This window comes from Ambystoma mexicanum, chromosome 2p (assembly GCF_040938575.1).
Source record: "Ambystoma mexicanum isolate Mex_15411 chromosome 2p, UKY_AmexF1_1, whole genome shotgun sequence".
NCBI classification, from domain to species: domain Eukaryota; kingdom Metazoa; phylum Chordata; class Amphibia; order Caudata; family Ambystomatidae; genus Ambystoma; species Ambystoma mexicanum.
In genome coordinates, this window is record NC_090923.1 from 348,269,355 (window position 1) to 348,297,018 (window position 27,664).

General features: G+C 46.1%; 1 protein-coding gene across 2 annotated transcripts in view; it reads right to left on the bottom strand.

The window, feature by feature from the left end:
- Positions 1–26,321, bottom strand: part of DENND6A (DENN domain containing 6A) — a 1,713,534-nt gene extending 1,687,213 nt beyond the window's left edge. For both annotated transcript variants that reach the window (XM_069643682.1, XM_069643681.1), the window contains exon 1: positions 26,054–26,321. In XM_069643682.1, coding sequence (XP_069499783.1) covers positions 26,054–26,248 — 195 coding nt within the window. In that variant the 5' untranslated portion in view covers positions 26,249–26,321. The remainder of the gene's footprint in view (positions 1–26,053) is intronic.
- Positions 26,322–27,664: the final 1,343 nt, after the last annotated feature.

A 27,664-nucleotide genomic window follows, 5' to 3' on the forward strand; every position in this document is an offset into this window, starting at 1 on the left:
TAGCAGCCAAAAAAGTCACGGCCATCAGACTCGGCAACAGATCTAAATTTGAGCGTATCTGGGCCCCCTTCCTGGACTATGTACAGCAATTCCCTGGCATGGCAAGACGGCCCCCGGCGCTGCGTTGGATGGAAACCCAGGACTGAAAGGAAAGGGGCATAACAAATAGCTGGTGCGTGGAAAGACTCCTGTTTACAACCGAGTCGCTAAAGACGGTGTAGACCAGAGGCACAAATCCACAGAGACTTCCACCAAGGAACCCATCCTAAGCCCAAACACCGAGACATACCGATAGTTTCACAACACGCCAACTGCGAATGAAGCAGTCTTCCCATTCCTATCCTGAACATTGCCTCCTTCCCCCCACCCTCTAATTATTATTTGTTCTGTTCTCGGCGAAAGTCTATGATTTGTTATGATTCAGTTGTACTAATTGCAGTTTTCTTTTCTCGAGTGCCATTGCAAATCTTAAAAGCATGTAACACTTGAATATTTGCAAAGCTTGTTGTGCCTAAAACAAAAAAAACAATGTTGGAAAAAAAAAAAAAAAAAAAAAAAGACAACCAAGAATACTTTAAGGCACACTAGCATGCATTAAGTTTGAATGCAGGAAGACAAATGCAGAGTCAAATTGGAAGTACAATAAATGGCTAACATACCTGGCCCAGTACTGTTTTTACCCCCAAGTGCTGGGAAGCCAGCTATTTGATGGAAAGAATTAAAGGAGTACTTTAAGTTTGTTCTCGCCGTCTATAGTCCAAATTATTCCCTAGAAAGGAAAGCTGCTCTTTTATATCATGGCCTGGTTCATGGAGAGCAGGAAGTATTGAAGAGACAAAAAACACCAAGCACACCTAATTCGATGGTTTTTTGTAGTTATGGAAATAGTCAAGTTGTAAGATCTAAAAGATTCAAGTTGCGGTGGTGAAAACCAACAACCTTGGCATCTAGGTTGTGAAACGATGAATACAAGACTAACGTTCCCTAGTAGGGAACCTAGGTCCCCTGCATACTAGTCCTATGTCTATTGCCTAAGGGTAATAGCCAAATTCTTTAGATACTCAATGTACCAATATGCTAACCTGTGACCAGGGCAACCACTTGGCACATTATTATTTAAATGCAGATTCCAGACACTTTAGTGCTGTTAAACAAATAGTAATTTCAACTGTAATAATACAAATGACCATTCAATAATTCACTTTATACAGATATTTATTGTGCAGAAAGCCCAACGTGTTTGGAGCGTAACTCTTCATCAGGGGCAAGTGTTTTCAAAGGAAGTCAAAAAAATGAACAAGTCCTGTTTATATACAAAATTTGAAAATATGAGGAGTACATTTATAATTAAAAAAAATTCCTTGTGATGACAACATATCCATACTATGTACAAAACAATTCCTTTGGTTCAGAGTTCACAAACAGGTAAGGAGACTCATTTGTTTACTAAATGTGAATTGGTTGAAAACCTGTTCTTTTACGACTAGTTCTTCTTAGGTGTGAAGTCCCTTTCTATTCGGGATCCACATATAGGTTAGGAGGATTATCCATTTGTGTAATGTAAGCTGTTAATTACTGACTTCTTGGAACAAGCAATAGAAAACACAGATGGACGTTAAGAAATGTCCCTATTGAGGAGTACAACTGTATACTTATCAATAGTGGCTGATTTAACCTTGTGTATAATTTAATATTTTACTTCTGTGATACTTTAGGTAGTTGTGGTCACAATAGAGAATCATTTAAGAAGATTGATGCTAACCTTTAAGTTGCCCTTAGATTAGGTCCTTCTATCCTGTGTTGAAGATTTTCTAAGGAATACAAATGTGCATTTAGTCTAAGATAATGGCTATCCATCTCTTCATATTGAAAAGTTCAATATTATCTTACCGTGAAGGGAAATCTTAAATGGTTATGTGGAAGAACATGGTAGAAGGATTGGTGCAGTCAGTTTGAACCTAGTACGTAAGGAGTAGAGGATCCTCTAGGATTGTTCAGGATTAGTCTAAAGGCAAGTAAGTATTTAGCATAAATATCTCGGATAAGCCACAGTTCCCTTATAACTTCCAACATTATCTGAGATATTTATACTGTTGTGGCACATCTCAGATTTCCTTTAAAATCAGTTTCTCAGTGACGTCAACGCGCATGCGTGTGTGACATCACTGGCAACTTGTTACTGTCCATTGCTTATGATCTTGTTTTCACTTGGACCATCGATTTTCTAATATTCAACATCTACTTACATTCCCCCCAATAGGGATGCAGATATATTATCTCCTCCAACATCACATATCTTGAGTGACGGCACGTGCGCATGACATCACTAGCAACCTATCTTTATTTTTTACAGTCCTTCTCTAGGACCTTTTAATAATCACCAGCATCCACATAGATACCCATCGATTTTGGTACCCATATAAGATTACCTTCTTGTATTTCTTATAAACGACATGGACCGCGAGTGACGTCACACGCACATGTGCGCGATGACATCAGCCACCACCAACATAAATAGCGGCCATCTCGCCAAACAGAGCACAAACAGCTGGCGAGATCGGATCTACTAATACCTACCTCTTTTCCAGATGTACATGCATTTAAAGCAAGTCCAGGGGGAGCTATCCTCTCTCTATTCTTACACGTTTTCCAATTGTGCAATTACCGAAATCCTCATTTACCTTGGGGTCCAAAAGAGACATTTGCGAGTTCAAAAGCAGTGAATCCCAATCAATAAGATGGACCTGCTTCAAAGCTCCCAATGTATTAAGTTGAATTCTTAAAGTATTTAAAGTAGACAAAGAGAAGCACAGGGTAAATGGATTGTTTTAGTGCATCCCTTTAGTTTAAAAGGCTCCTAAGAAGCAACTGGGATGCATTTTCATTCTCCGTTTCCAAACCAAATTTAGCATCAACACCGATAAGACAATGAAGTGTACAACGATTGTCTGTCCGTGGGGCTGTGCAGCCAGCACCTTCACAACCTCACAATGAGTTCTCAAACATGACTTTAGTTATCAGCAGCAACTTTCTTGCGTAGATTTGTAGGCAATTGGCATTGATGGGACATAGCCAACTGACTGACACCAAACATCTTCAGTTATCTAGCAAATCTGTCCACTTTCAAGCCAGTTTAAGTCAGTAACAGAATTTTGCAAGTGAACTCTAAGCTCAATCACTCCGATTTATCAATACATTTCTTTGTGAAGAGAAAAAGATTATATAATGTGCCACATGTGATAGCTGGATTCACTTCCTGTGTTATGCATGTACAAAGATTGCACAGTTGCCTAGTCTAACTGTTTAGAGACCTAAGAAGTTCTAATTTAATGTCAATAGTTTTGTATTAGAAGTGTGATAATATCGTTTGGGTTTTAGCCTACAAAAATAAGCTTTTCACGAAACAATGAGAAAAAGAACATCAATAAGACTTACAATACAAAGTAAAAGAAGGACGAAACACTCGCTATTGGTAATATTTCATCTTACGGTTTTACATTTTAGATCGGTTAATAACATTTCATGCAATGCAACCAAGTAGTTAAAAATTCAGCTAGTTTCCCTAAAAAAAATACACAAAGAATATATAACAGCAAAATTAATGTCACCACGTTTCCCCACATCAGCTTAACCCAAAACATCTTGCACAGTAACACTGAACACAAATAACGTAACCTCGGCTCTGCAAAAGCAAAACAATGTGTTTGAGGATTTCCATCGATTTGGTCATGCAGAACCTACAGTCAGTATTGGTTACGGACTTGTCCCACTTAAGCCTCTGTTCCAAAGTAGAAAATCGTTTCAGACCAAAGCGCAGATATAAACCCCACATTTTGGGCAAGGAAACAAGGACACATACAGATCAGAACGCTTCCTTCTGAATGTTACATATTCCCTGTAAAGGGACACATTTCCAAGTAAGTGCAAAGTTTCTGCCCAGTCCGCTGCAACAATTTTTGCTTTGCCACCAGAGGATCTGCCTTCAGCTCCTCTGGTGAGGACACTATCAGGCGCAAGATGTTGCACACAGTGGACATGTACTGACTCAGAGTAGAGGCCGATTGAAGGGAAGACAGCTCGCCCAGGTATCGATATAGGGAATAGTTCGGAGGGTTTAGGAATTTGGCGTGTTCTGCCAACTTTCTCCATAAGGCTCTTGCAGCCAAAGAAGTAAGTCCTAGCTCATGTCTGACAATTGCATTGGGCACAGAATGATTCAGGCCAAGTTTTCCAAAGCAACCCCTGATGTGTGTTAAGAGATGTCCCCATATCAAAGGAGACAATACCAAGACCATAGAGGACTATAGGTTCCACGTACTGGAGATAGAATCTAATCAGGGGTACCAAGGAGTAGCGACATAGCTTTGAATATATTTGCTTTATTTTAGTTAGTCAACTTCAGAATCCGCCTTTGAATTGAGCCTTCCAGGCACCCCCCTAGACTGATTGTTTGAAAGATTGAAACCTAAGTATCTCATGGATGACACCCTTTCCATAGGATGGTCACCCACCTTACACATGAAGGCTTCTGGCAGTTTTTAGTGGAAAAAATGACAACCTTGGATTTTGGGCATTTATTTTTAAGTTGTTGTGGACAGCATAGTGATGGAATAGGGTAAATTGTCTATGGAGACGAATCAGAGTCTTATCAAAAAGGAGAAGATCAGATGGAAAGCGAGCCAGTTTAGAATGGCTGTCACATTTTTACTGGATTTGGAGTTCCCGACCCTGAGGTCAGCAATGTCCGAAATGTAAAGATTGGAGAGGGTGGGAGCCACCACGCAACCCTGTCTGAGCCAAACGAAAGTGAGGACAGGTGCTGAGGTAGCCCCCCTCCCTCGACAACCTAACCCTTAAAGACGAGTCACTGCACAGCAGCACCAGGATCTGAACGATTTTCAGCTGCACATACCACTGTATGATTTTTCTCCACAGGGTTTCCCGACTGTCTACGTCAAAGGCATTTGACATATCTATGGAGGCCATGTAAACAGGGCCCACCACCCCATTTTTTGCAGCTGCAGATAGGTGTGAAGTTATGGTGCCGTTAAGGGAGGTCCCCATACCAGGTCAGAACCCCACTTGGTATTTTGGAAGGTTCAGATCCTTTTTGGGAGAGTTCTCCAACCAATAGGGAGGCGAAAATTTTACTGAAGGTGTCCAGGAGGGCAATTGGTCTAAAGTTCTTGGGATCAGACAGGTCACCCTGTTTTCAAATGGGTATTACAACCGATTGTTTCCAAGTATTAGGGATGCTGCCCACAAGGTATATGCTCTTGTAATGGGTCAACAAAAGCCCCACCCATGCCTCCAGATCCTGCTTGAAGAGCATTGGCGGAATGCCATCAGTACTAGGAGTTGCAGGTGCCTTAGCCCCCCCTATAGCCCACCGTACATCCTCCTGGTCCGTAGGTCACATCTCTTCTTGACAGTGGAGCCATTTGTGGTTTGCTTCACCATAGACCAGCAGTTGGCGTGGTTATTCCCTGCCAATGATTGAAGTATCGCCCGATAAGCTGCAATGTGGGCTTCTCGCCTACATTGGTCAACCAACCACCATATTATAGCAGACTTGAGTTTTGTTTTAGCTGCCACAGATTGATGGCAAGAGGGAGGCAAACCATAAGGATCTCAAGTCCCTCCTTTTTAGTTTTTTGGCCGGGGAAATGTTACCATCATGTACAGTGTCAGAATGAAAGAGTCCACCAAGAAACTTTCAGTCAAGCACCCACCCCCCCCCCCCCCCCCAAGCCCCAGCTTTATCATAAGAGCTGACAATATTCAAAAAGGTTCTCGCAATTTACAGCATTCAATCTTACCGTCAGGCCTGCCCTGGCGGGCAAGATGAAAGCTGTAGCTAACTCAATCGGGGCGAGCTCAAGGCCTAAACGCAACTTAAGACGCAGGGGAAGGTGGTCGCTACCTGCGGGTGTGCCCCTCCTTAGGGCTTCACAACAAGATAGCAAGGGCGAAGAGACAAAGAAGTAATCAATCCACAAACTTTTTGTTCCACTAGACCAAGTGTAAAATGTTTAAAAATTAAACTTTACAACATTAGTAAAAACATAACAATTCATACTAATTCTATAACATTCTACGATTTTCGAGGAAGGAGCAGGAGGTCCTCTTCCCCAGAGTGCTGCAGGAGTAGCTCATCCAGCCCACCCTGCTTTATCTTCGAAAGGTAAGCCCCCCAAGCTTATTAGAGTGCATGCGCAGTAAAATTGCCACCAGCCACGCTCGACCATCTAAGATCGCTGATATTGCACCAGTCGGCTGCCTTAAGAATATTTCCGAATATCGTGTACGCCAGGATTCGATACATGCATTTCGTCTTGCATACTGCGCCAACAAACCGCGAAGTTGACGCACACCAAGATGGCCGCCGCCGTGTGGAAAGCGGCGTCAGAGTTGTAAACTATCGTGCTTTGTTATTGGTATTCCATCCGCCTTTAATCCAATCCTGGGGCACCGGCAGGAGATAGCCGGCCCCCAACAAAGGCACCTAAATAAGGCACCTGTCCTGCACCTATCCAGTGACGTCCAGCCACCAGCGCCAGGAACCCTGTCCAATTCGCCCCCTCCCTCACTACCACCAGCGTTGTCTCCCAAGCCCACGCTCCATCTCTTAGCCAGTTCGCAAAGCCAAAAGATTGAATCACGGCGAACTACCTTCTGTTGCGTTAAGACCCGCCTCACCTTGACTTTACCTACCCCTCTATACGAATTACTACTCTCTACTCTGTGATCGTCTGCATTTTAGATCATGCATTGCACCCAGTAGCCTGAATAGCGCTCGGGGACCGACGGCAAGCCCCAGTCATACCCAAAGTTATAAAACCGCATCTGATGCATCCGCATCGCTCCGAGTCTGGTCATTCAGCAATATTACTACCCATAGCACGGCTAGCTTTTAACACTGCCCTGATTCTTTGAATGGAATGCCTAGATTGCCATATTGCTTAAATTGCCAATAAATTCATTAGAACGTAGGCACAGCATGCCCCACTATACAAATAACAGCCCCGTATCTGACCCAGATTGCATGACTCTTGCATACGGTTAGCAACGCCTGTCCCCTAATCTCCCGATTATTGTATCTTGTTAGTATTGTTTATGCCACCAAAACGTCACCGTCAGCCACATAAGCATCTGTGTTACACTGACTGTGACATTAGCTCAGCCCATGCTACCAAAACGATCCCTTATCCACGCAAGCATCTATGTTCCACTAGCTATTATATCTTCATTAGCACTGCCCATGTTACCAAAACACATCCTCTAGCCGCATCGACATTATAGGGACTATTTATATTCTTGCTAGTATTGCTCGTTAGTATTGCCTATGCCACCTAAACGCTTCCTTTAGCCACGCAGCTTCAGTGATATTTTGATTATTTGTACCACGATTGAATCGCCTAAGCACCAACACGGATCCCCTTGCCAGCCACTTAACACCCCCTCCCCACCCCAAGACCCACTTCCACCATCACCTCACATCAAAGCCAAATTTGCGTGCAGCCCGAGGCAAATGCATTGCAGAAATACCAAACCACTAAGAGCAGCACTGTAAACGTCACACCATGCTCTAAGGGTGCATTCATTGACCTAGGCTATGGTCTAGCCCGCATCTTCTGCCGTAGACACCACCCATTACCATGGCCTACACCCTTCCTGCCTAACACACCATCCTTCATAACTACACCACAAAACACTGTTAAACACCACCCCATGTCCCTCTATTAGGCGCATTACGTTACTTGCGTCTATCATCAAGAATTCAGAACACCCTCACACTATAAAAATCCATGTTAGGAGCTACAAGGAAAGCAAGACTCTGCTCCCGCACACACTACTGTCCAGCAAGCACCAAGACTCACACCATACCGCCACTAACCAGCAACCTAGATTGGCACCAACCGCTCAGTACCCACAAGCCTTCCGGCTTCTCCACTCCTCCACATCATAATCGTAGGAATACAACTAAAAAAAATAATAATAAAATAAAAACACAGGGAGACATCTTACCCCGCCCACAAGCGCCACTAACTCAAACACCCCTTTCTATCCAAATAAAGGTGTCCTTTAAAAGGTGCCTTACTCAACGTAAGATCCTTAGGCACTCACGCCATTGATGTGCATGACCTCATTCTAGAATTAAAGTTAGATTTCTTCGTAATGACAGATACATGGCTCCACCCAGCCTCAGGTCCACTGCTTACACTAGCCGTCCCACCCGAATACACCATACTCAGAGCCGACCGTCACAAAGCCACTGGCGGAGGTGTTGCCATCATCGCCAAAACCACCCTTCAATTCAGAGAATGCAAGACGGAATCCTTAACAGGATACAAACTACTATCCCTAAAACTGCCACAAAACCACCCATCAATCTCTCAATAGTGTACAAAGCGCCCAGCTCAACCAACAACCCTGGTATTGACCTACCTCTACTCATCACCCCTCTCCTTAAAACTAAATTCATCCTCCTGGGCGACATTAACTTGGGCTACGATGACATATCAGACCATAAAGCAACAGCATTCCATAAGGCATTCCTAGAAATGCAATTTACACAAATTGTCAACGCCCCAACCCATTCAAAAGGTAGAATCCCAGATTGGATAGTAACATTGAAAACTATAGTCACACTAGAAGATACAGGTATCTTGGACTAACTACCTACTAATTAGGTTCAACATAACGATCCTAGTTCAGCCACCTCCATTCCCTCACCCATCCTGCTGAAAAACGCACGAAAACTCACCCCAGAAAATCGGACCCCCATTCTGAATAAATTAATCAATACACATCCAGCAGTTGACGACAATCCTGACAATAGATCACTGCACTACCACAACTGTCTGAAAACAGCCATCAAGGAAGTTGCCCCTATCAGATCTAAACTCCCAAAACTCAAATGCAGCAACCCCTGGTTCAACGACACTCATGGAACTCAGAATTAAAAATTGAGCGTTAGAACACCTTAACAGAAAAAAACCCACCAGTGAACTCAAAAAAGAACTCCAGATAATTTCCAAAACCTACAAACTGTAAGTAATTACTCATGAAGCTAACTCCCTTAACCTACTATCGCCAATGCAACCTCTAACATCAAAGAGCTGCTCTCCATTATCAGAGAACTAGAAACACCCTTCCCACCACCCAGCCTAGCCAATGTGAGTAAAGATTGGTGCACTACCATCCAGGATGCGTTAGCCTCCAAAGTAATCACTCTTCAAAACAAAATTGCTTTGCAAAGAAAGCTCCTAGTACCCACGTCAGAGCCCTCCCTCCCATCATCATCAGACACCACAGAGAACCCACCTGAATTTCACTTTACCTCAGTGACCACTACCGTGGTTCTTAAAGCCATAGCATCTCTTAAACCCTCTAATTGCAAAGAAAACAGCTTTCCCGCCAAATCAGTAAAGGACTGTGCCCTGACTCTAGCACCCATCCTCACCAATTTCATGAATGCCTCGTTCAGCTCCAACACCATTCCAGCTAATATAAAAGAAGCCTGGTCACACCACTTCTTAAAAAACCCACCATAGACCCCACTATCCCCACCATCTACAGACCAATCACCACAGTTCCCTTTCTCCTCAAAATCATAGACAAGATTGCTTATATCCAAGGTCAATCCCACCTTGAGAACAACCAGCTACTAGGGGACAGACTATCAGGATTCCACACTAGGCATAGCACAGAGACGGCTCTACTGGATCTAAAAAAAACAGATGGATGCCATCAGAGATTCAGGAAATGTATGCATCCCACTTCTACTTGACCTAGCGGCAGCATTTGACTTAGTAGACCATAACAAATTATCCCAAACTTTAGCAAATAACTTAAAATTCTCAAAGGAAGCAACCACCTGGGTCAAATCATTTCTCTCAGACCACACCTCTAGAGTAGCCATCGGAGATGTAGCAGCAGATCCTATAACAGTCCCACTGGGAATCCCACAAGGATCAAGGATCTTGCCTCTCCCCCACGCATACACTAAACTCCTCTTTGCGGCATTAGATGCAATGGGAGTAATATACACCAACTTTGCGGATGATACGCAAATACTTATTCCCATCATAGGTAACCTTGAACAGGATACCATCTTTCTATATAAAATACACTCACTTATCCAGAGCTGGATGGTGACAAATACCCTGTCTTAATGGAGAAAATAACTGGGATCCTCATAGTAGGTGCCCCCACCCTCCTAAGGAAGCTCCATCCTCAGTACACCTCCATAGGCGGATCATCATTCTCAGCCTTGGCCCCCACGCTGTGGAGCGCACTCCCACCCCACATCCGCCTGAGGATCTAATGTCTTTCCGCAAACTACTGAAAACCTGGCTCTTCCCCTAAAACCGACCCGTACGCAAACTAACCCAAACAGAATAACTCCATCTCAATGACACCAATCCAACAAACTATTATATGCAAATCGACATCTAATAACCGCTAATATAAACTAAAATGACAAACAGAATAGGACAAGTCAAGTAGATCAAAGAAATGATGTGGATAATAAGAATAAATCGTAAGAAAACAGTAACGAGATTTAAATTATTGAAATGGATGTAATGCATGATGAATGAACGAAGTGAATGGGATGAATGAAATCGCTAGAATGGATGAAGCGTGTGCAACGGATGAATGCGCCGAGCGGATGAGTATGTAGAGCAGTTGAGGATGTAGACCGGACAAATGTATAAAGCGGATGAGTGCGTAAGTACAGAGAAGTGTGTAGAACGTCTAGTGCATAGAGCGGAGGCGTGCGCAGAGCCGATGCGTGCGCCGAGCCGATGCGTGCGGAAGTGTGGAAGAGTATGTAGAAAAAGCTGGAGCAGATGAATATGCAGACTGGATGAGTGTATAGAGCAGATGAGTGTATAGAGCGGATAAGTATCGCGCGGATGAGTGCATAGAGCAGATGAATGCGTTGAAAGAACGAGTACATAGAGTGGATGAGTGCGTGGACCGTATGAGGCATCGAGCGGATGTGTGAGCAAAGCGGTTGGGTGAGCAGACCGTGAAGGATGAGTAGAGCGGAAGAGCGCGCAGAGTGTGTAAGAATGGAGGAGTGTGTACAATGGATGATTGCGTAGAACAGATTAGTGGGTAGAGCCGACGAGTGTATAGAGCAGACGAGTTCATATGAGCGAATGAGTGCATAAGAAAGGAGGAGTGCGGAGAGCAGGCGAGTGCAGAGAGCGGGCAAGTGCAGAGAGCGGGCAAGTGCAGAGAGCGGGCAAGTGCAGAGATCGGGCAAGTGCAGAGATCGGGCAAGTGCAGAGATCGGGCAAGTGCAGAGAGCGGGCAAGTGCAGAGAGCGGGCAAGTGCAGAGATCGGGCGAGTGCGGATGAAACCGGTGACGTATGTGGAGGGAACGGGCGACGTATGTGGATCAAAATGGGCGACGTATGTGGAAGGAACTTATGACATATGTGGTTGAAACGGATGAAGTATGAAGATGATACGGGTGAAATATGTGGACGAAGTGCATAAAACAACTTAGATTATAGAACATATTCGAATGCATGAAAAGGATTCAAATGCATGGAACAAATTGGAGAGCGTAGAACGGATTGGAGTGCGTAGAACGGATTGGAACGCGTAGAACGGATTGGAGTGCGTAGAATGGGTTGGACTGCACAGAATAGCTTAACATTCATAGAATGGTTTGGAGACATGGAACATCTAAAAGAGCTTTGAAAGGAACGGTCTGAGTGCTTGAAACGGCCATAATGCACAAAACAGTCGGAGTACAAGGAACGGATGAAGTTCATGGAAAAATTGGAGTGGGCGCGATTTCAAGCACCTACAGTAAACCACCATTTTCACATCCCCACGCTCACTCGCTTCTATACATCACCACTCAAACAGAACACAGCGATACTATGACACCATTCGGTATAGCTGTTCCAACGCAGCCACAATCGGTCTGGATAAATTCTGCTAGAACGAACACCTACTATTGACCTCCCAAACACCACACCTACCGCTAAGAAGCAGCTATTTCACAAAGCCGCACCAGCTGCACACATATCCAGTGCTCACACGCGCCTTTGACTCTCTCTACTCTCGTTACTGACTTGAACTTCAGTTCCCAAGGGCGTTCAACCTACCAGCGCCTTCAGACCATACCAATGGTACATTCATAAATGGCACCCCAATAACCATCTCGAACCAAGGTAAAACCCTAGGTGTTTATCTTGATTCCAGCCTCACCATGTGCAAACACATGAGTGCGCTCTTGCCTCATCCACAGCATACACATCCAAACTCATTGCACGGAGCCGACCCTTCCTCACACCCCAAAACTATTACCCTAGCTAGAGCCGTCATCCTAGCCAAAACTGACTACTGCAACATACTCCTGCAAGGGACCTAAATACAAATTAAGCAACTCTTACAGAACAAGGCCCCGAGACCACCACTGGGTACAAAAAAACGAGAACACATCACAACATAGGAGAGAGGCACACTGGCTACCCATACAAGCCAGAATACTTCACAAAACACACACACAAATGTGTCATTGGTAATGCACCTTTCTATCTCAATCTAAGCCTTTCACGCAAAATCACAACAAGAAGACTTAGATCCAACGCCAATACACACCTTCTCATACCCCGCTTTAAGAAAGCGAGAACAGGCAACTCTAGATTCCCGGTAGCAGACCCGGGAACCTGGAACTCACTCCCAGAGCACATATGCAACCAATCCTCTCACACCAAATTCAAGAAACTTCTAAAAACTTGGCTATTCAATATAATCTGATTCCACGCCAGACGCATTGTCAGGACTTAGTTTAGATCCTCCTGGCCCCAGCTGATAAACCCTGCTTTTGTTGCCAATAGCCTAGTACACCCCTGCCACCACTATGGCTTCCGGGCATACTCGGATTCTGTACACTCAGCCATGTATTCAGCTTTAGTAGTACCACCATGCAACTACTCAGATTTGTAATCTCTCTGTTTGTTGATTCTTACCTTGTAACCGCTAAGTCTGCAAGTATGTCCGTTTATCCTTTTGACACTGCTACCCATGTAACTAAGCCTCATTCTAAGTCTGCTCCATCATGTAACCATTAAGATCGCAAGTATTATTGTACATCCTGTAATCATTAAGACTATAGGTATTCTTGTAAAACGTTGCCGTGATACCCCCAGGTTTGGGCAGGTAATCAAATTCAATAAATAACATAAAAATCTGAATACGAAGCTAAGGCAACATCAAAGCAAATATCAGCATACAACTGATAAATTACGATTGATTAAAAATAGCACGATGCATAAATCGACCGATGCTAGTTAGAGCAATAGGACTTGACGCCCAAGTTGAGGTGTGCATCTCAACCTTGCTGAGTCTTTCTTCATTATCAAACCAAAGCTTCATCAGTGCAATGTTCAATGAGACCCGATAGCCTGAGAGACATTTAATGTCAATCACAATAATATGTTTAAGCTGTTTGTAATTGGGGGTTCAATGTAAATGACTCAAAGATTATGCTAATAAATGCACACACCAAATGGTATTCTTTAATTTGCATACATTTTTGCTACAAACATTTTATATATTATTTGACTACTTCTGTCAGTGATAAATCTAGTACTAGCAACAAAAAAAAGAAATGAAGGGAAAACCGCCAAGATTAGTTCAGGCCAAGGGCCAGACAGTGTACCTAAGCAAAACTAACAGTTAGGCCCTTAGACTACTTCCTATATTTAACATTTTAAAAGACGTGTAACAAACAGTTACAGATACTGTAGAAAAATAATGTATACAAAGCTGCATTGCAGTAGAAGTGCACTCAAAAGGATGCATTCAAAACCCTTACAAAATAGACACAAAAATTACTAGACACATTCTAGAATCATTAGATAAAACATCAAACTCCTAGATCAACCCTGGCGGATGACACACATGGGGTAACAAACAGCCCAACAGATGTATCGGCCACTTTTACTCCCTAAAAATAGACAAATGCTAGTAAAAATACTTGCAACAAAAAATAGATAATAGCAACGTAGAGCCTTGTGCCCCTGCTTTTATCCACACAGCTCCATGAATATGTTTGGACCAGTTGTTTGCATATTACCATAGGAATAATCTACTATTGTTGTCAGATCGGAAGAAGTAAACGTGTATCTTTTAATGTGCATTAATAGCAATGTTCAAACAAATATTACAAAACCATTTCTGTTTTCCAGTTAAAACCTTGTGTGCCCCCATATAAAATACTCCCATGTGGAATTGGACATCCATTTGTAATCATTTTACTCGCAACTTTAAAAAATAGGAAGTAAAATACTCCCAAAATATCTGGAGCACTGACCACATGTAATGAATCTAGTGCCACGTTTGATTATTCCAACCATTGTTTAACCAAGCCCCAATGAAACAATAAGATTAGAAGTCAATAGGTCACTATGGTGCAGAAAGAGTAACACCAGTTTTGCTTTGTTTTCACTGCTGCCACTGTTCTAAGATCATTAATAATGGGATGTGTGTCTCATAGGTTTGTTCACGTAATCCTTTCAATCCAATCACGCTCCACAGTCTCTCACGAACACTCAACTCTCTTAATTCCTCCTCTTTCTTTGGTGCTCGAGCAGCTGAGCAAAGTGACATTTGTGCATGCTGTGTGATTAAGCGAATGGGGATTTGAAGTATTAGAAAGTGCGACGTAGGGCATGCGCCACGCGCTTCATCATAATTGGCGGAGCATATCCGCAGTAGGACAGCAACGAGGGGAAAAGCTCTGGCGTTATAAGCCTCGCTAGGAGGCACTGCCCAGCGACGGGACTGTTACATATGGCCCCGCGGCCCTCACATGCATACGCACACGCACTCATGCAAGGAGGACACGGGACGCGATGTTGCTTGCTACGCGTCCCGGCGGCAACTGCCGCACGGACGCAGTTTATTCCTACTGCGCATGCGCGGGTCCACAACGAGGCCCGCGCATGCGCGCTACCATAAACTGGGACGTCACATCCCTTTTCAACTTTAACCAAAACAGTGTAAACCTTCGGGGTGTGCACACCCCTGCACAACTGGTGACCATGTGGGCGGTCGCATTAACAACTTGAAGTCTCACCTCACTTTCTCAGTTCAGTCACCCGAGTCCAGGACGTAGTCCTGGAGATGCCCCGGTAGCCTCTGCTCCCGGCGGACCGGGTACCTTGGCGAGGTGGTGGGCGGAGTGGCACACTCCAGTTCAGAGCCAGTGGAGTCCCTGTTCTGCTCACCCTCCTGATCTCCCGGTGGCTCCTCCGGAGCCCCGTTCTCAGCGGGCATTTCGAGTCTTTTGAAGAACGATCGGTTGAGCGTGACTGTTCCTCGGTCGCAGGCTGCCGTCACCATCGTGCCTTTCACATGCGTTACCTTCCACAGGCGCGGCTCAAAAATGGCAGGGACAGCTTCCCTTCGGGGTGCCGGTTTCTGACCAGCACTGTGTCCCCTACTCGCACCTCCTTTTCCTGCAGACCCCTCCGTTCACTTTCTTTGTCGTTACGCCTGGCCCGTTCTTCCTGGACTCCCTCATTGTTGATTATCCCTGGCAGACGGCCCTCCTCTTCCGGTAGCATTCCCCTCGGGCATCGTCCAAACAGTGCTTCGTCGGGAGCCACTCTCGTGGACTGGTGGGGCGTCGTGCGATATTCTCTTAGAAATTCCACTAGTTTTCTCTCCAGGTCTTCACCGCCACTGGCGGAAATTCTTAGGACCTTGTTAAGAGTCTGCATCATTCTCTCGGCCTCCCCATTGGCTCGCGGCCAGAGTGGGGACACTCTGCGATGCCGGATCCCCCTTTCCCGGAGGTAAGTTGCGAACTGGCTGCCCCTGAACGGCGGCCCGTTGTCTGAGCACAGTAGGTCCGGGAATCCATGTGTGGCGAACATTTTGTCCAACGCCTTCGTCGCGAACTCCGTCGCCGTCGACTCTACCACTTCCACCTCGGGGTACCTGGACCATTGGTCAACTGCTACCAGAAAGTACATGCCACGACCAGTCGAACCGAAGTCCACGTGGACAGTCCCCCATGGTTTGCTACTGCGCTCCATCGACCTTATCGGCGGGGCTCTGTCTCCTGGGGCCGCCGCCTGGCATGCCACACATCTCCTCACGAAGCTCTCCACTCTCCCCTCCAAGTCCGGGAACCATACTTTGGTTCTCAGCCGAGCCTTCGTTTTGACAACCCCCTGATGACCAATGTGGGCCAGTTCGAGCACCCTTGTCCTCAGTGCCCATGGGATGACGATTTGTCTCCCTCGAAGTATTAGCCCATCGTCTGAGACGGAGAGTTCATCTATCACTTTCCAGAGTGCTTGGAGGTCTCTCTGGGCCTCTACTTGTCGGCGGAAGTTGTTGCGCAGCACCTCCCTCCAATCACCGCTCCTCACGGCGGTTTTGATGATGCTAAAGACCTCGTCATTGGAGCATTCCGTCGCTATTGCAATTGAGTGCCATTGGAAGGGACCCTTCCACCACCTGACACAGCAGCCCGTGGCATTCGTTCGCCCCAATGTCGGTGACGGAGTTTTCCTTGCTGGGGTGGCGCGACAGGTAGTCGGCCGGGTTGTTCGTTCCTGGTCGATAAATTAGTTTCACCCCATACTCCATCAGGGCCAGCATCCACCTTTCGATCCTGGGGGGCGGCTTGGATGACACGCCTGCCAGTATGGGCAGTAGCGGCTTGTGGTCAGTCACCACCACGACAGGTTTGCCCAGGATGTATAAACGGAAATGGCGACAGCCCCACAGGATGGCCAACGCCTCCCGTTCGATCTGCGAGTATCTCATTTCCGTGTTTGAAAAGGCCTTACTTGCATAGGCGATGGAACGCATGTCCCCGCGTTCATCGGGTTGCAGCAGCACAGCCCCTACTCCCACTGGACTTGCATCGATCACCACCTCCGATTCCACCTTGGGGTTGAAGTATGCCATGGTGTCCCCATCGCATAGGGCGTTTTCAGGGTCTGGAATGCCTCTTGTTCACTGGCACCCCATTTCTACGCGGCGTTGTTCCTTGTTAGCACGAGCGGTTCTGCCAGCGACGCCAACCCTTTGATGAAACGCCTGCAGTAAGTTACCATCCCCAGGATGCTCCTTACTTCCGTGGGGGACTGTGAGGGGGCGGCTTCCCTAATGTCCTTGACTTTGGCCGGGTCAGGTGATACACCGGCCGCATGGAAGATGAATCCGAAGAAACCAATGCGGTCCTTGAAGAACTTGCACTTTTGTCGTTGTAGGGTGAGCCCTAAGTTCTTCAGTCTCTGGAGCGTGTTCTCCAGCCTCTTCATGTGCTCCCTTTCCGAGTCCGCGAAAACTAAGATGTCGTCGCTCATGTTCAATACACCTTTAAGGCCAGCCAACGCCCCCCTGATGGTGTTCTGAAATACTTCGGCAGCTGACGAAACACCGAAGCTCAGGCGTTTAAATTGGTATAGGCCGTCATGCGTCGTGAAGGTTGTTATGAATCTGGAGTCCGGGTGCAGTTCAAGCTGATGGTAGCCCGCTCGTAGGTCCAGCTTTGAAAATACTCTTATCCCCTGAAGCTCTCCGATAATGTCATCTAGAGTTGGAGTAATGTGCCTCTCCCTCTTGATTGCGGCGTTTGGGAGGCGCATGTCCACGCAAATTCTCACCGCCCCGGGCTGTTTCGGCTTGGGAGCCACCACAATCGGTGACACCCGGGGTGTCGGCCCCTCCACTCTCTCAATAATGTCCATATTCACGAGTGATCGGAGTTCCTCCTCCACCTTCTCCCTTAGGTGGAACGGAATCCTACGGTGCTTGAGGGCTGTCGGTCTGATGGACTCATCGATATGTAGGCGTACTGGGGGTGCTTTCAGCTTCCCTATTCCCTCGAAGATGCCCGAGAACTTGTCCAGCAGCGTTTCGATATCAATCTGGTATACTCCATATGCAAAGTGAACCAAATTGAGGGCCTCCGATGCAGCGCAGCTGAGTAGCGAGTGAGGGCTAACGTTTGTGACAAAGAATTTTGCCTTGATGGTGTTTTCCCCTCTCAATACCGGTGACACGAACACACCCTTGAGTGGCAACGGGGTGTCTCCTCCAAAAGTGAATAACTTCGCCATGGACTTGTCCAGTGCCGGCGGGCATGGGAGTCTTAGATAATGTTCCTCCGCCAGCAAGCATACGGATGCTCCTGTGTCGATGAGGATCTGCGTCGGCACGCCCAGTATGTTCACCACACACCTGGGTTGTCTCTTCCGTTTGCTTTCTGAGGCAATGTTTGAAATGAAAAACACTTCTTCGTCCTCCTTCTCCTCTTCCTCTGCAAGTTGCAACCTCCGTACCTCCTGTTCGAGAGCTGCGATGCTGTGCTGCCTTCTGAAACCGCTGCCCCTTGCTCTCGCGGGGCCTCTCTGTGTAGGCGCTGGGGCGCGGCACATGCGGGCATAGTGCCCCGGTCCATTGCACCATCCACAGGATCTTGTTTTAGCAGGACACTCCTCTACATGTGGCAGGTCATATCCGCAGTCTTGGCAGAGTGATCCGGGTGCTGTAGGATATCTGTCCTCCGTTGTCTTCGGGACCCACTTATCCTTCAGCTTTGTCCTTTTGTTTATGGCAAAAGCTTCTTCCCCCGTGCTTGGCCTAACCGCTGCGTCCATGCTCGCTCCTCTGGATTCTGCCAGCTCGTACGTCTGGCCACTATCTAGTATCTGCTGTAGTGCCCAGCCCTGCTCTCTCAGCACTTGTCGCCGCAATTTACCTGAGCTGCAGCCCTGGAGGACCTGGTTTCTTATCATCAACTCGTCGTCGTCGTCCCAGCGACATGTGCTGGCCATCACTCTCAGTCTGGCGCAGAATTGATCGAGAGATTCTTCCTCCCATGCTTCTCTCTGCAGAACAAAAATCTTTCATAGTCGACATTCGACTGTGGAATGAAGTGGTTTTCTAGCGCAGTCTTGACAGTGTTGTAAGTAACTACTGGCAGGGTGAGTGATTCGTAGATGCGCATTATGTCCAGTCCGGCCGAATACAGAAGGGTCGCCCTTTTTGCATCATTGTTGGTGGTTCCGGTCGCTGTAAAGTACATCTCGAGCTTCTTAACCCATAGTAGCCACCTGGGTCCTAGTTTGGACGGGGGCCCTGACGTGTCAAACTCCTGCATTGGCAACAGCGACCCCTGTTGTGTCCTCACCACTCTTGTCGCAACTTCTGTATCTTCGTCGCTACTGGCCATCTTCACAGGTCGCACAGGCACCTCTGGGTGTGTTAGAGGCCGCAAACCTGGCTGGTGTAAGGCTCAACGTACCTCCTGCTGTTGTCTGTCGCCTTTTCCCCCTTGTGTCTGGCTTTTTTTTTTTTTCTGGATTGTCCCCAGGTTGTTGGGGACAGTCAAATGTTCCAAAAATTCACCCTCTCTTCTCTGGGTAGCAGCGCACGAGCACCTTTTCAGGCCGCTACTGCTCTGAGGAGCAAAAGGACATTCACGCTCGGTCCGCGTCGTGTCCTCGCGTAATGATGCTGATTGTGCGCCCACGTACGTTGGGCGAACGCTGTGGCGGCAATCCCGCCTCGTCGCCAGTTGTTACATATGGCCCCGCGGCCCTCACATGCATACGCACACGCACTCATGTAAGGAGGACACGGGACGCGATGTTGCTTGCTACGCGTCCCGGCGGCAACTGCCGCACGGACGCAGTTTATTCCTACTGCGCATGCGCGGGTCCACAACGAGGCCCGCGCATGCGCGCTACCATAAACTGGGACGTCACAGGGACCGCAGAGGTTCTGGCGTCATTGCGAACTTCCGTGGGCACAGAGTTATGAGGAAGACTCCACCATCTGCTACATGTTGTGTATAGCACACGTACCACAGAGCTCGGAGGAACAAATTGGTCGGCTTACCATCTAGTGGCCACAAGACAGCACTGCAGTATCAACTGCAACAGGTGCATGGGGGAATAGATGTGCAATGTCCCATGAAAAAACTGTAATTCAAGATCCAATAATTGCCACACTGAGGAGGTGAGGAGATATATTATTATATATATTTTTTTTGACAGGCCCAGTCCCAAGTAATACTGATAAGGTTGCGAGTAGACCTGCCTAGCTACAACAAAAAAAGTGAAATTGAAGGGGGCATTCCAAGACAACTGCACAGAGACAATGCACAACATCTATTATGAGTGGATACTCAGAGGAAGACTCAGAAGGGCCCCATGTAAGTGGCACGAGGAGGAGTCAGGCGATACAAAGAGTAATGATATGATATGATATGGCATTTATAACGCGCCTATACACAAGTGTTTCAAGGCGCAATGAGTGCAGGCAGGGCCCCTGGGAGAGAGGAAAGGGGCATGATGGAAGACCTGGTGACTTTGTCTCGGGTATGGAGGAACTGAGGAAAACACGCAGGGATAAAGGGGGGAAGATCGTAGCACCGAGAGCCCCCTGCTCCTCTGGGTTCCACACAGAAGAATAAAAGGGGCAAAAAAAAGGCGAGGTCAAGAGCCAGATATGAATATAGTTTAGACGACACATCTGACGTCGACTGCATGAACAGCTGAATAGTCGGGCGAAGACAGCTCGTCAGAATCACAAATATCCTCCTCGAGTAAAGGGCGAGAGCCCAGGGACAAGAGAGGCAGACCAGAGAATGAAGAAACTCAGACAATTAATTAATCCCAGATGCCCTGGTACATCCAAGGGCATCAGAATGGGGCCCCCCAGAGAATATTGCAGAATACCTAAAAATGAGACTCAGAGCTCCACTGAGTAAACAGGCCAGAAACCAAATGAGGTCGGAATGCCCCAGACCCGGGGAGCCAGACAGAGTGGCAGAGACACTCGAAATTGATGAACGGATGTTACCATTCCTGGGAAGATATGGCAGAGATGTCAAGAAGGGCATAGACCATTCTTGGAGATCCTGCCAAGAGAAATTGCTGGATATGGTCAGACCGATCACAAGGATATGTAGCTAGCAGAGGAAGCCAAGCAAAAGGAGGAAGCTATCGACCCAGAGATCATTTCCAGCTGGGCCCAGAGGACGATATGTCTTCTGAGTAATGGGAATAGCGCGATAGCCACAGAGAGAAGGAGGTCTATCTTAATGAAGATGGACTCGAAGCTGGGAGAGCTGGCCCCATCAGAATCGGCGGCAGCAGCTAAGGGCAAATTATTCTGAGAGTCTTTCATAAAAGCATTGGCGAAGTTTGCGAACACTTATGCATCTATGGACAAGGCACGGGCATCGCTCAAGAAGGTTTTCGGAAGGACATTTTTAGATAAGGCTGGCAGAGGCAAGGGCCGCTCGTCCAGCCGGTACCCGAATCACAGGCCCTCTGGTTATAGACCACACTGGAGAGAGAAAACCAAAGGGCAAACCAGAGGCTAGAGAGGCAGCGGCAGACAGCAACAATAAAATGCCACAGGTGAGAAAAGAAAGTGCACTTGCAAGAGTTAGAAACAGGAATACCTCCAGTGGGAGGGAGAGTAGCGCTGCACACCCAAAGCTGGGTAGAAATATCCTCAGATACATGGGATCAGCACGGTTCAGGGTTTTAGTTTAGAATTCTGGCAAATAACCAATACAAGACTTCCCACCCAAACAGATAAGGTTCAGTAGGGAAGACAAAGCACTGCTAGACAGAAAAGTAGACTAGCTAAGAATAAAAAAGCTGATCAGCCTGGCCAGAGATGAACAGAAAGGATTTGTAAGCAACTTGTTTCTAGTAAAAGGCAAACATAAAGACAGGCCAGTGATAAACCTCAGAGCACTGAATTCGATCACTGAATTCATTCCCGATATCCAGACACTTCAAGATGGAAAGAATTCATCTACTGATGGATATTCTACAGAAAGGAGATTGGCTAGTAAGGATAGATCTCAGGGACATTTACCTGACGATACCGATCCATCAGAGTCAGAGGATATTACAGTTGCTCTGAAAGGGAGAAGAATGGGAATTTACAAGCTTACCATTCGGTCTACCTTGAGCTCGTTGGGGCTTCACCAAACTGATGAAACCGGAAATAGGACACCTTAGAGAACAGGGAATCAGACCGATTATATACCTGGATGATATATGCATAATGTGCCAGGAGAAAATAATGTTAATAAAACACACCAGGATAACGATAGATTTATTGCAGCAACTAGGATTTCTCAACTGGTAGAAATCGGAATTAGATCCAGACCAATCAATGGAATTCTTGGGGTTTATTCTGGAGAAAGTGCAGGGCACCCTCAGCTTACCCCTCGAGAAGGTCAACTCGATCAAAGAGAAATAAAGAATATGATGGCAAAGGAGACGATTTCCCCGAGAGAGATAGTCAGGCTGGTAAACCGACTCATCTTTGATTCAGGACATTTTTCCAGGTACTCTGCATTACAGAGCTTTGCAATGGTTGACGACAGAACATCTCAGGAAGGGTTTATCCTATGAGCAGAGGGTACCCATTCATCTTGAAGCAAGAACGGAGCTAGCATGGTGGTACCACCACATGGAAGCATGGAATGTCAGAGTGATATTTCGCTCATCCCCGGACCTGGTAATAGAATCAGACGCCAGCCGCTGGGGTGCCAGGTGCGGCAACCAGTCTTTCCAATTCTGCTGCCACACAGACAGGCCATCGTGCTGGGACCGGCTGGAGAAAATCACCCACTGGTTCAAGCGGGGAACCCGAACCTGATAGCATGGACGATTTCATGAGATCCTGGGCCAAGCCAGGTCTTGTTGGGAAAAACTCAAGAATTCATCCAAGAATCATGGGCCCCAGGGACCAGGAAGGCTTACAGAGTGGCATAGCTCAAATGGAATAATTGGAGAGCGAAGTGCCTCCTGTACAAACAGATGTGATTCACGTGGTGAATTTCTCTGCAGCTCAAGCAGCTCAAGCAGCACAAGCCAAGGCATATAGAACAATACTTACAGATCAGCGATATCTGCCGGTCACGAATATGTAGACATTGCATAATACCTACACTAAACACCTCTTTTCAGCCCTAGACGATATGGGCGTCATCTACACGAACTTTGCAGATGACAACCAGATCCTCATCCCCATCACTGGGAACTACGACCAAGACACATCAACTAGCAACAAAGTCTATGCCATTATCCAAAATTGGATGGCTTTGAACAGCCTCTGTCTCAATGATGGGAAGACAGGAGGTCCTCATCGTGGGCTCCCAATACAAAAATAGGCACCCTGCACCCAGACTATGAAACAATTAACATTGACAATACAGGGATTCCAGTACTCAATCAAGTCAAAACACTAGTAGTCTATCTAGACACCAACCTCACTATGGCCAAACGTATATCGGCACTAGCGTCATCCACCTCATATATATGCAAATTAATCTCATTAAGCTGCCAATTCCTCACATCCATAAATTGTATTACCCTAGCCAGAGCTCTGATTCTCTCAAAATTAAACTATTGTAATGCTTTACTATTAGGAACTTCCAACACGAACCTCAGCAAATTACAATTAATGCAGAACAAAGCATTAAGGGCAGCATTAGGTATAAAATAAAATCTGACCACATATCTCACATTAGAAGGGAGACTCATTGGCTCCCCATCAAGGCGAGAATTATTTTTTAAATTCTTTGTGTCACACATAAATGCCTCGCCAACAAAGCCCCCCATCTATATGAACAACACCATTAAGAAAAGAACTCCCAGCAGAACCCTCAGATCAAACAACAACGCCCTCCTTGAAGTCCAGAGGTACAAATATTCTAGGAGCAGGAGGTAGCAGTTTTCTTGTCCTTGCCCCCAAACACTGGAACTCACCCCCTATAAACATCAAAAAGAAGGAATCCTTCCAAGGATTCAAAAAAATGCTTAAAACTTCCTAGCTATTCAACTAATTCTTGCCATTTCCAAACTAAACACCTATGCACCAGTTAATCCCACTAGGGTCTTACCTTCCTCTGGTGGCACACTGACCTGATACTGAATATAATTCCCAAACTGCTGTTCTCTTGTCATATTGTGTATATCACATTTATGCCACGATAATCAGTCTTAATTATGTTTGTTTTCCAATATGTATGTAACTATGCCCATGTTTAATGATAAAGACGTCTGTAACTACGCCGTGATACATCAGGGTCTGGGCGTGTAACAAATCTAATAAATAAATAAGGAAAACCGGAGGGGGAACACCCCTTGATCTGTAGATTGCTGAAAGGGGTTAAATGCATGAGGCCACCGACTCCGAAATATTCACGCCTGTGGGATGCGAGCATGGTGTTGAGAATGTTTCAGTCATGACCGGATAACAAAAATCTACCCAGGAAAGCACACTGGGGACGAAACAGACTATTTTTATTGTGTTTAATCTCTTGCAAGAGAGTGTAAGAGGTCAGAGCTTTAGAGGTGGACAGGAAGTCCTTTTCTCCTACAGGAGTTATATTTTGTATAGAAAAGAGAACGAAGACGGGATTAGGGATTAGAACCGTGGCGTATGTGGTTTTCCCAGAAAGACCCAAAGCGTGCCCAGTTAGGTGCCTTAAGGCTTGTGAGGTCATGGCAGAAGAAGTCAGGCACGCAGGAGAGCCTCAACTGCTAATAGCGGTGAAGAAGCCATTTAAGGCGGTGGCGTCGCCCGCGTTAGCAAGATGGGTGAAATGGTGCATGGGACAAGCGGGCATGGACGTGGGTCGGTTCGGGGCTCATTCGACTGGTGGGGCCATGGCATCTACGGCCTTCAAGCTAGGAGCATGCCTAGAGGATATTTTGAAGGAGGCAGACTGGTAAAATGAAACGACTTTAGACCATAGATTAGATAGCTTTGTTGGTAGTAAGTAAGCTTTAAAGAAGCATAATCAGAGTCTTGACATAGAATACAGATTTTCAACACATTCGTTATAGAACGTCGTGATTCTATTAAAGACTCGGAGGCCAAAGATGATTCCACCCATTCAATCGCTTGAAAATGGTATGAATGATAACAAAATGTTTATCAATGTATTGTGATGATACTGAACATGTCACGAATCGTTATTATATGCAATTACCCACCCATCCATTTCATTGATGTTATATATGTCTTGACAGAGGCAGGTTGTCAGTTGTTGATCAGCTGCAGAAAGAGGAGGAATTAAGGAAGTTGAGAGTGTTTTTGAGACCTTGGAACGTGATTAGACTGAAAGGATCACTTGGACAAACAAACATGAAGGGCAAACTACAAATTCACTTATGCTTTATTGGGATATGTAGTTCATGGTTAGTTTCATGTTCATTCATGTTTTATTTGATAGCTGCTCGAGAAGTAAAGAGTAGAACTGAGCATAATCTTTTGCCTCAAGTCTTTAATAGAATCATGACTTTCTATAACTAATGTGTTGAAAATCTGTATTCTGGCAGATACTGTTCTGGAAAGGTTTTCCTATAGCCAGACCTGGCATAGCAAGCCGAGCAGAAGAACCTTTTGTGCTCAACGTGTCACAGGAAAACAAAGTGCGGATTTAATATCTATGGGAACTGTCAGGAATACCACTCCCCACTTTATTTAGCCCACACTACTGACGTGTGGTCCTAGCATCCACTGTCAGGTTGTGGTCCCACTTCCATGTTGATGGATTGTCCCGGTTTTTTATTTGAAAATGTGGTATTCGGTTGTGGTAAGAGCGAAAAGATGAAACAGTAGGTTTAGGAGAGGCTACATTGTGCGAATGAAGAAGTGAGCTGTGAAAGGAATAGTTTTGGTACACAAGCATTTTTTCGAACGTCTCTGTACGAAACCTTTTCCTCTCCTGTTTTTAGTCATTACAGCCTGGTGCTTGTGTGTACCTTTCTTTCCCCCAAAATATTCGCACAACTACTACTTTCAGAATTCAAAGGCAAAAAATGACGATCGACCAATTGAAAATCTACAAAACCATAGCTCTGTTGAAGACGTAAGGACAGAGTTTCGGATGCGCTGCTTAGGTAGAGAGAATTTAAAGTTTATATAGAGCACAAAGGTCAGGCGTTCTCAATAGTTGCTCATCCTAAACCGGTGCCACGCCCACTTAGTTACCACTTAAAACGTCCTCACCTCCACTGTCTGACCCAGCTCCAGGTCGAAGCCCACAACACAGAGGCAGTGCAGCCAGGCGGAGAAGCGGTCCCAGGGAAGACTGCGCGAGTCCACTCCGGAGGATGAAAGCAGCCGTGACAACCTGCCGGACAGTGCCGGAACATGATCCTCTGTGCCCTGTTCCTCTAGCCCGGTCATTCCCCGGACGGACATCGCCAAAAACTGAATCTTCAGAGTCAGCACTAGACAGCTATCATCCTACTGCCGACACAGCCAAAGATCGAGCTGTGCGTCACCTAGTACCGCCTCCAATAAGAATCTCGTAGTGATAAAGAAAAAGGACAAATGTGTTCAACCGTGCGTGGTTGCCATCTTTGAATGGGGAGGGTCTGCTTTATCATTTTTATCAAAACAGCACCTTTTCGACAGTTCGCGCTGTACAGTATATGTGCTGCATACGTAGAGTAGCAGAAATAGCTGAGTTCTTCAATTTGCATATCAAGCAGCGTCGTATTAGGCTTTTTCTTAACTACTTCTTGAGCAGCAAAGTTCAGTTCAAAGAGTTTTATTGAATTTTTACCAGAGCTAACATTAGTCATTACAAATCTAGCACCAAAGCCCTTACAGAGGGAAACAGAAGGTCACAATACTAATGACAAGATAAGAAGCATATAATTAAAACATAAGTAAGGGGACAAGGCTACAAGTTTGCAGGGAGGAGCTGCAACATACAATTAAAATGCTTGGAGTGATCAGAAGAAGACATTTTTGATGTTAATTAATCGATCCGTGACAGACTCTGTTACATGGTGTCTGAAAGGATAATATAAGTACATTCTTTAATAAAGAGAAAAGGAATATGTGTTACAAAAGCATTTGAGAAAATCTTTATCCGTGCGGGTGCGCTTCAGGGCATACCAAAAATGGAGGGTACAGTGGATTGTAATGTTGCTATTGAGAAGAAACTAAGAGAAAGAAGGAGAAAGATCTGAAGAAAGGACGACAGTGAGAGTGGTAAGGAAGGAGAAGGGAACCCATCTTAAGTGAACTACCGCGTGGTTCACTACTGACTCTGAGAGGATTCTACTGAGGTGTTGAAGGAGTGTGTTGTATAGGTAGAGTACCTGTAGTGTGTGAAGGGTGTCCCCCGGCCTGGGCGGCGAGAGCCCAGGGTGATCGGGGAATGCAAGACACGTAGTCAGTCAGGCGTGCAATTACGACACAGACACAAGGGCTCCCATGGTAGAGCGTGGACTGCCCTTCCCGGGCTTTCTCGCCTTCCTTTATTTCATTGTCCACGTGGGGTGTACCACGTGGACATCACATCCCTCTCCAACTTGAGACAAACAAATGAACAAACGGAACAAAACATGGGAACTGTTCTGCGGTTGCAGGGGTGTCTCTTGGTGGTCTATCATTCATCTGCCTTGTGTTTCCGACCTCATGCATGGTTGTAGATGCCGTTCAGAATGTACCCCTGGAGTTGAGTGGAGGGTACTAGTCACCTCCTGAGGGAGTAATGTTCTCCTCGCTCCCGGTGTTGGGTGACGGGCCTAAGCTGACTTTGCTCACTCTTGTCTGTCTCTGGTTGTTCCGGAGTCGGTCTGTCCTCCTGCTCTTTCCTTTGTG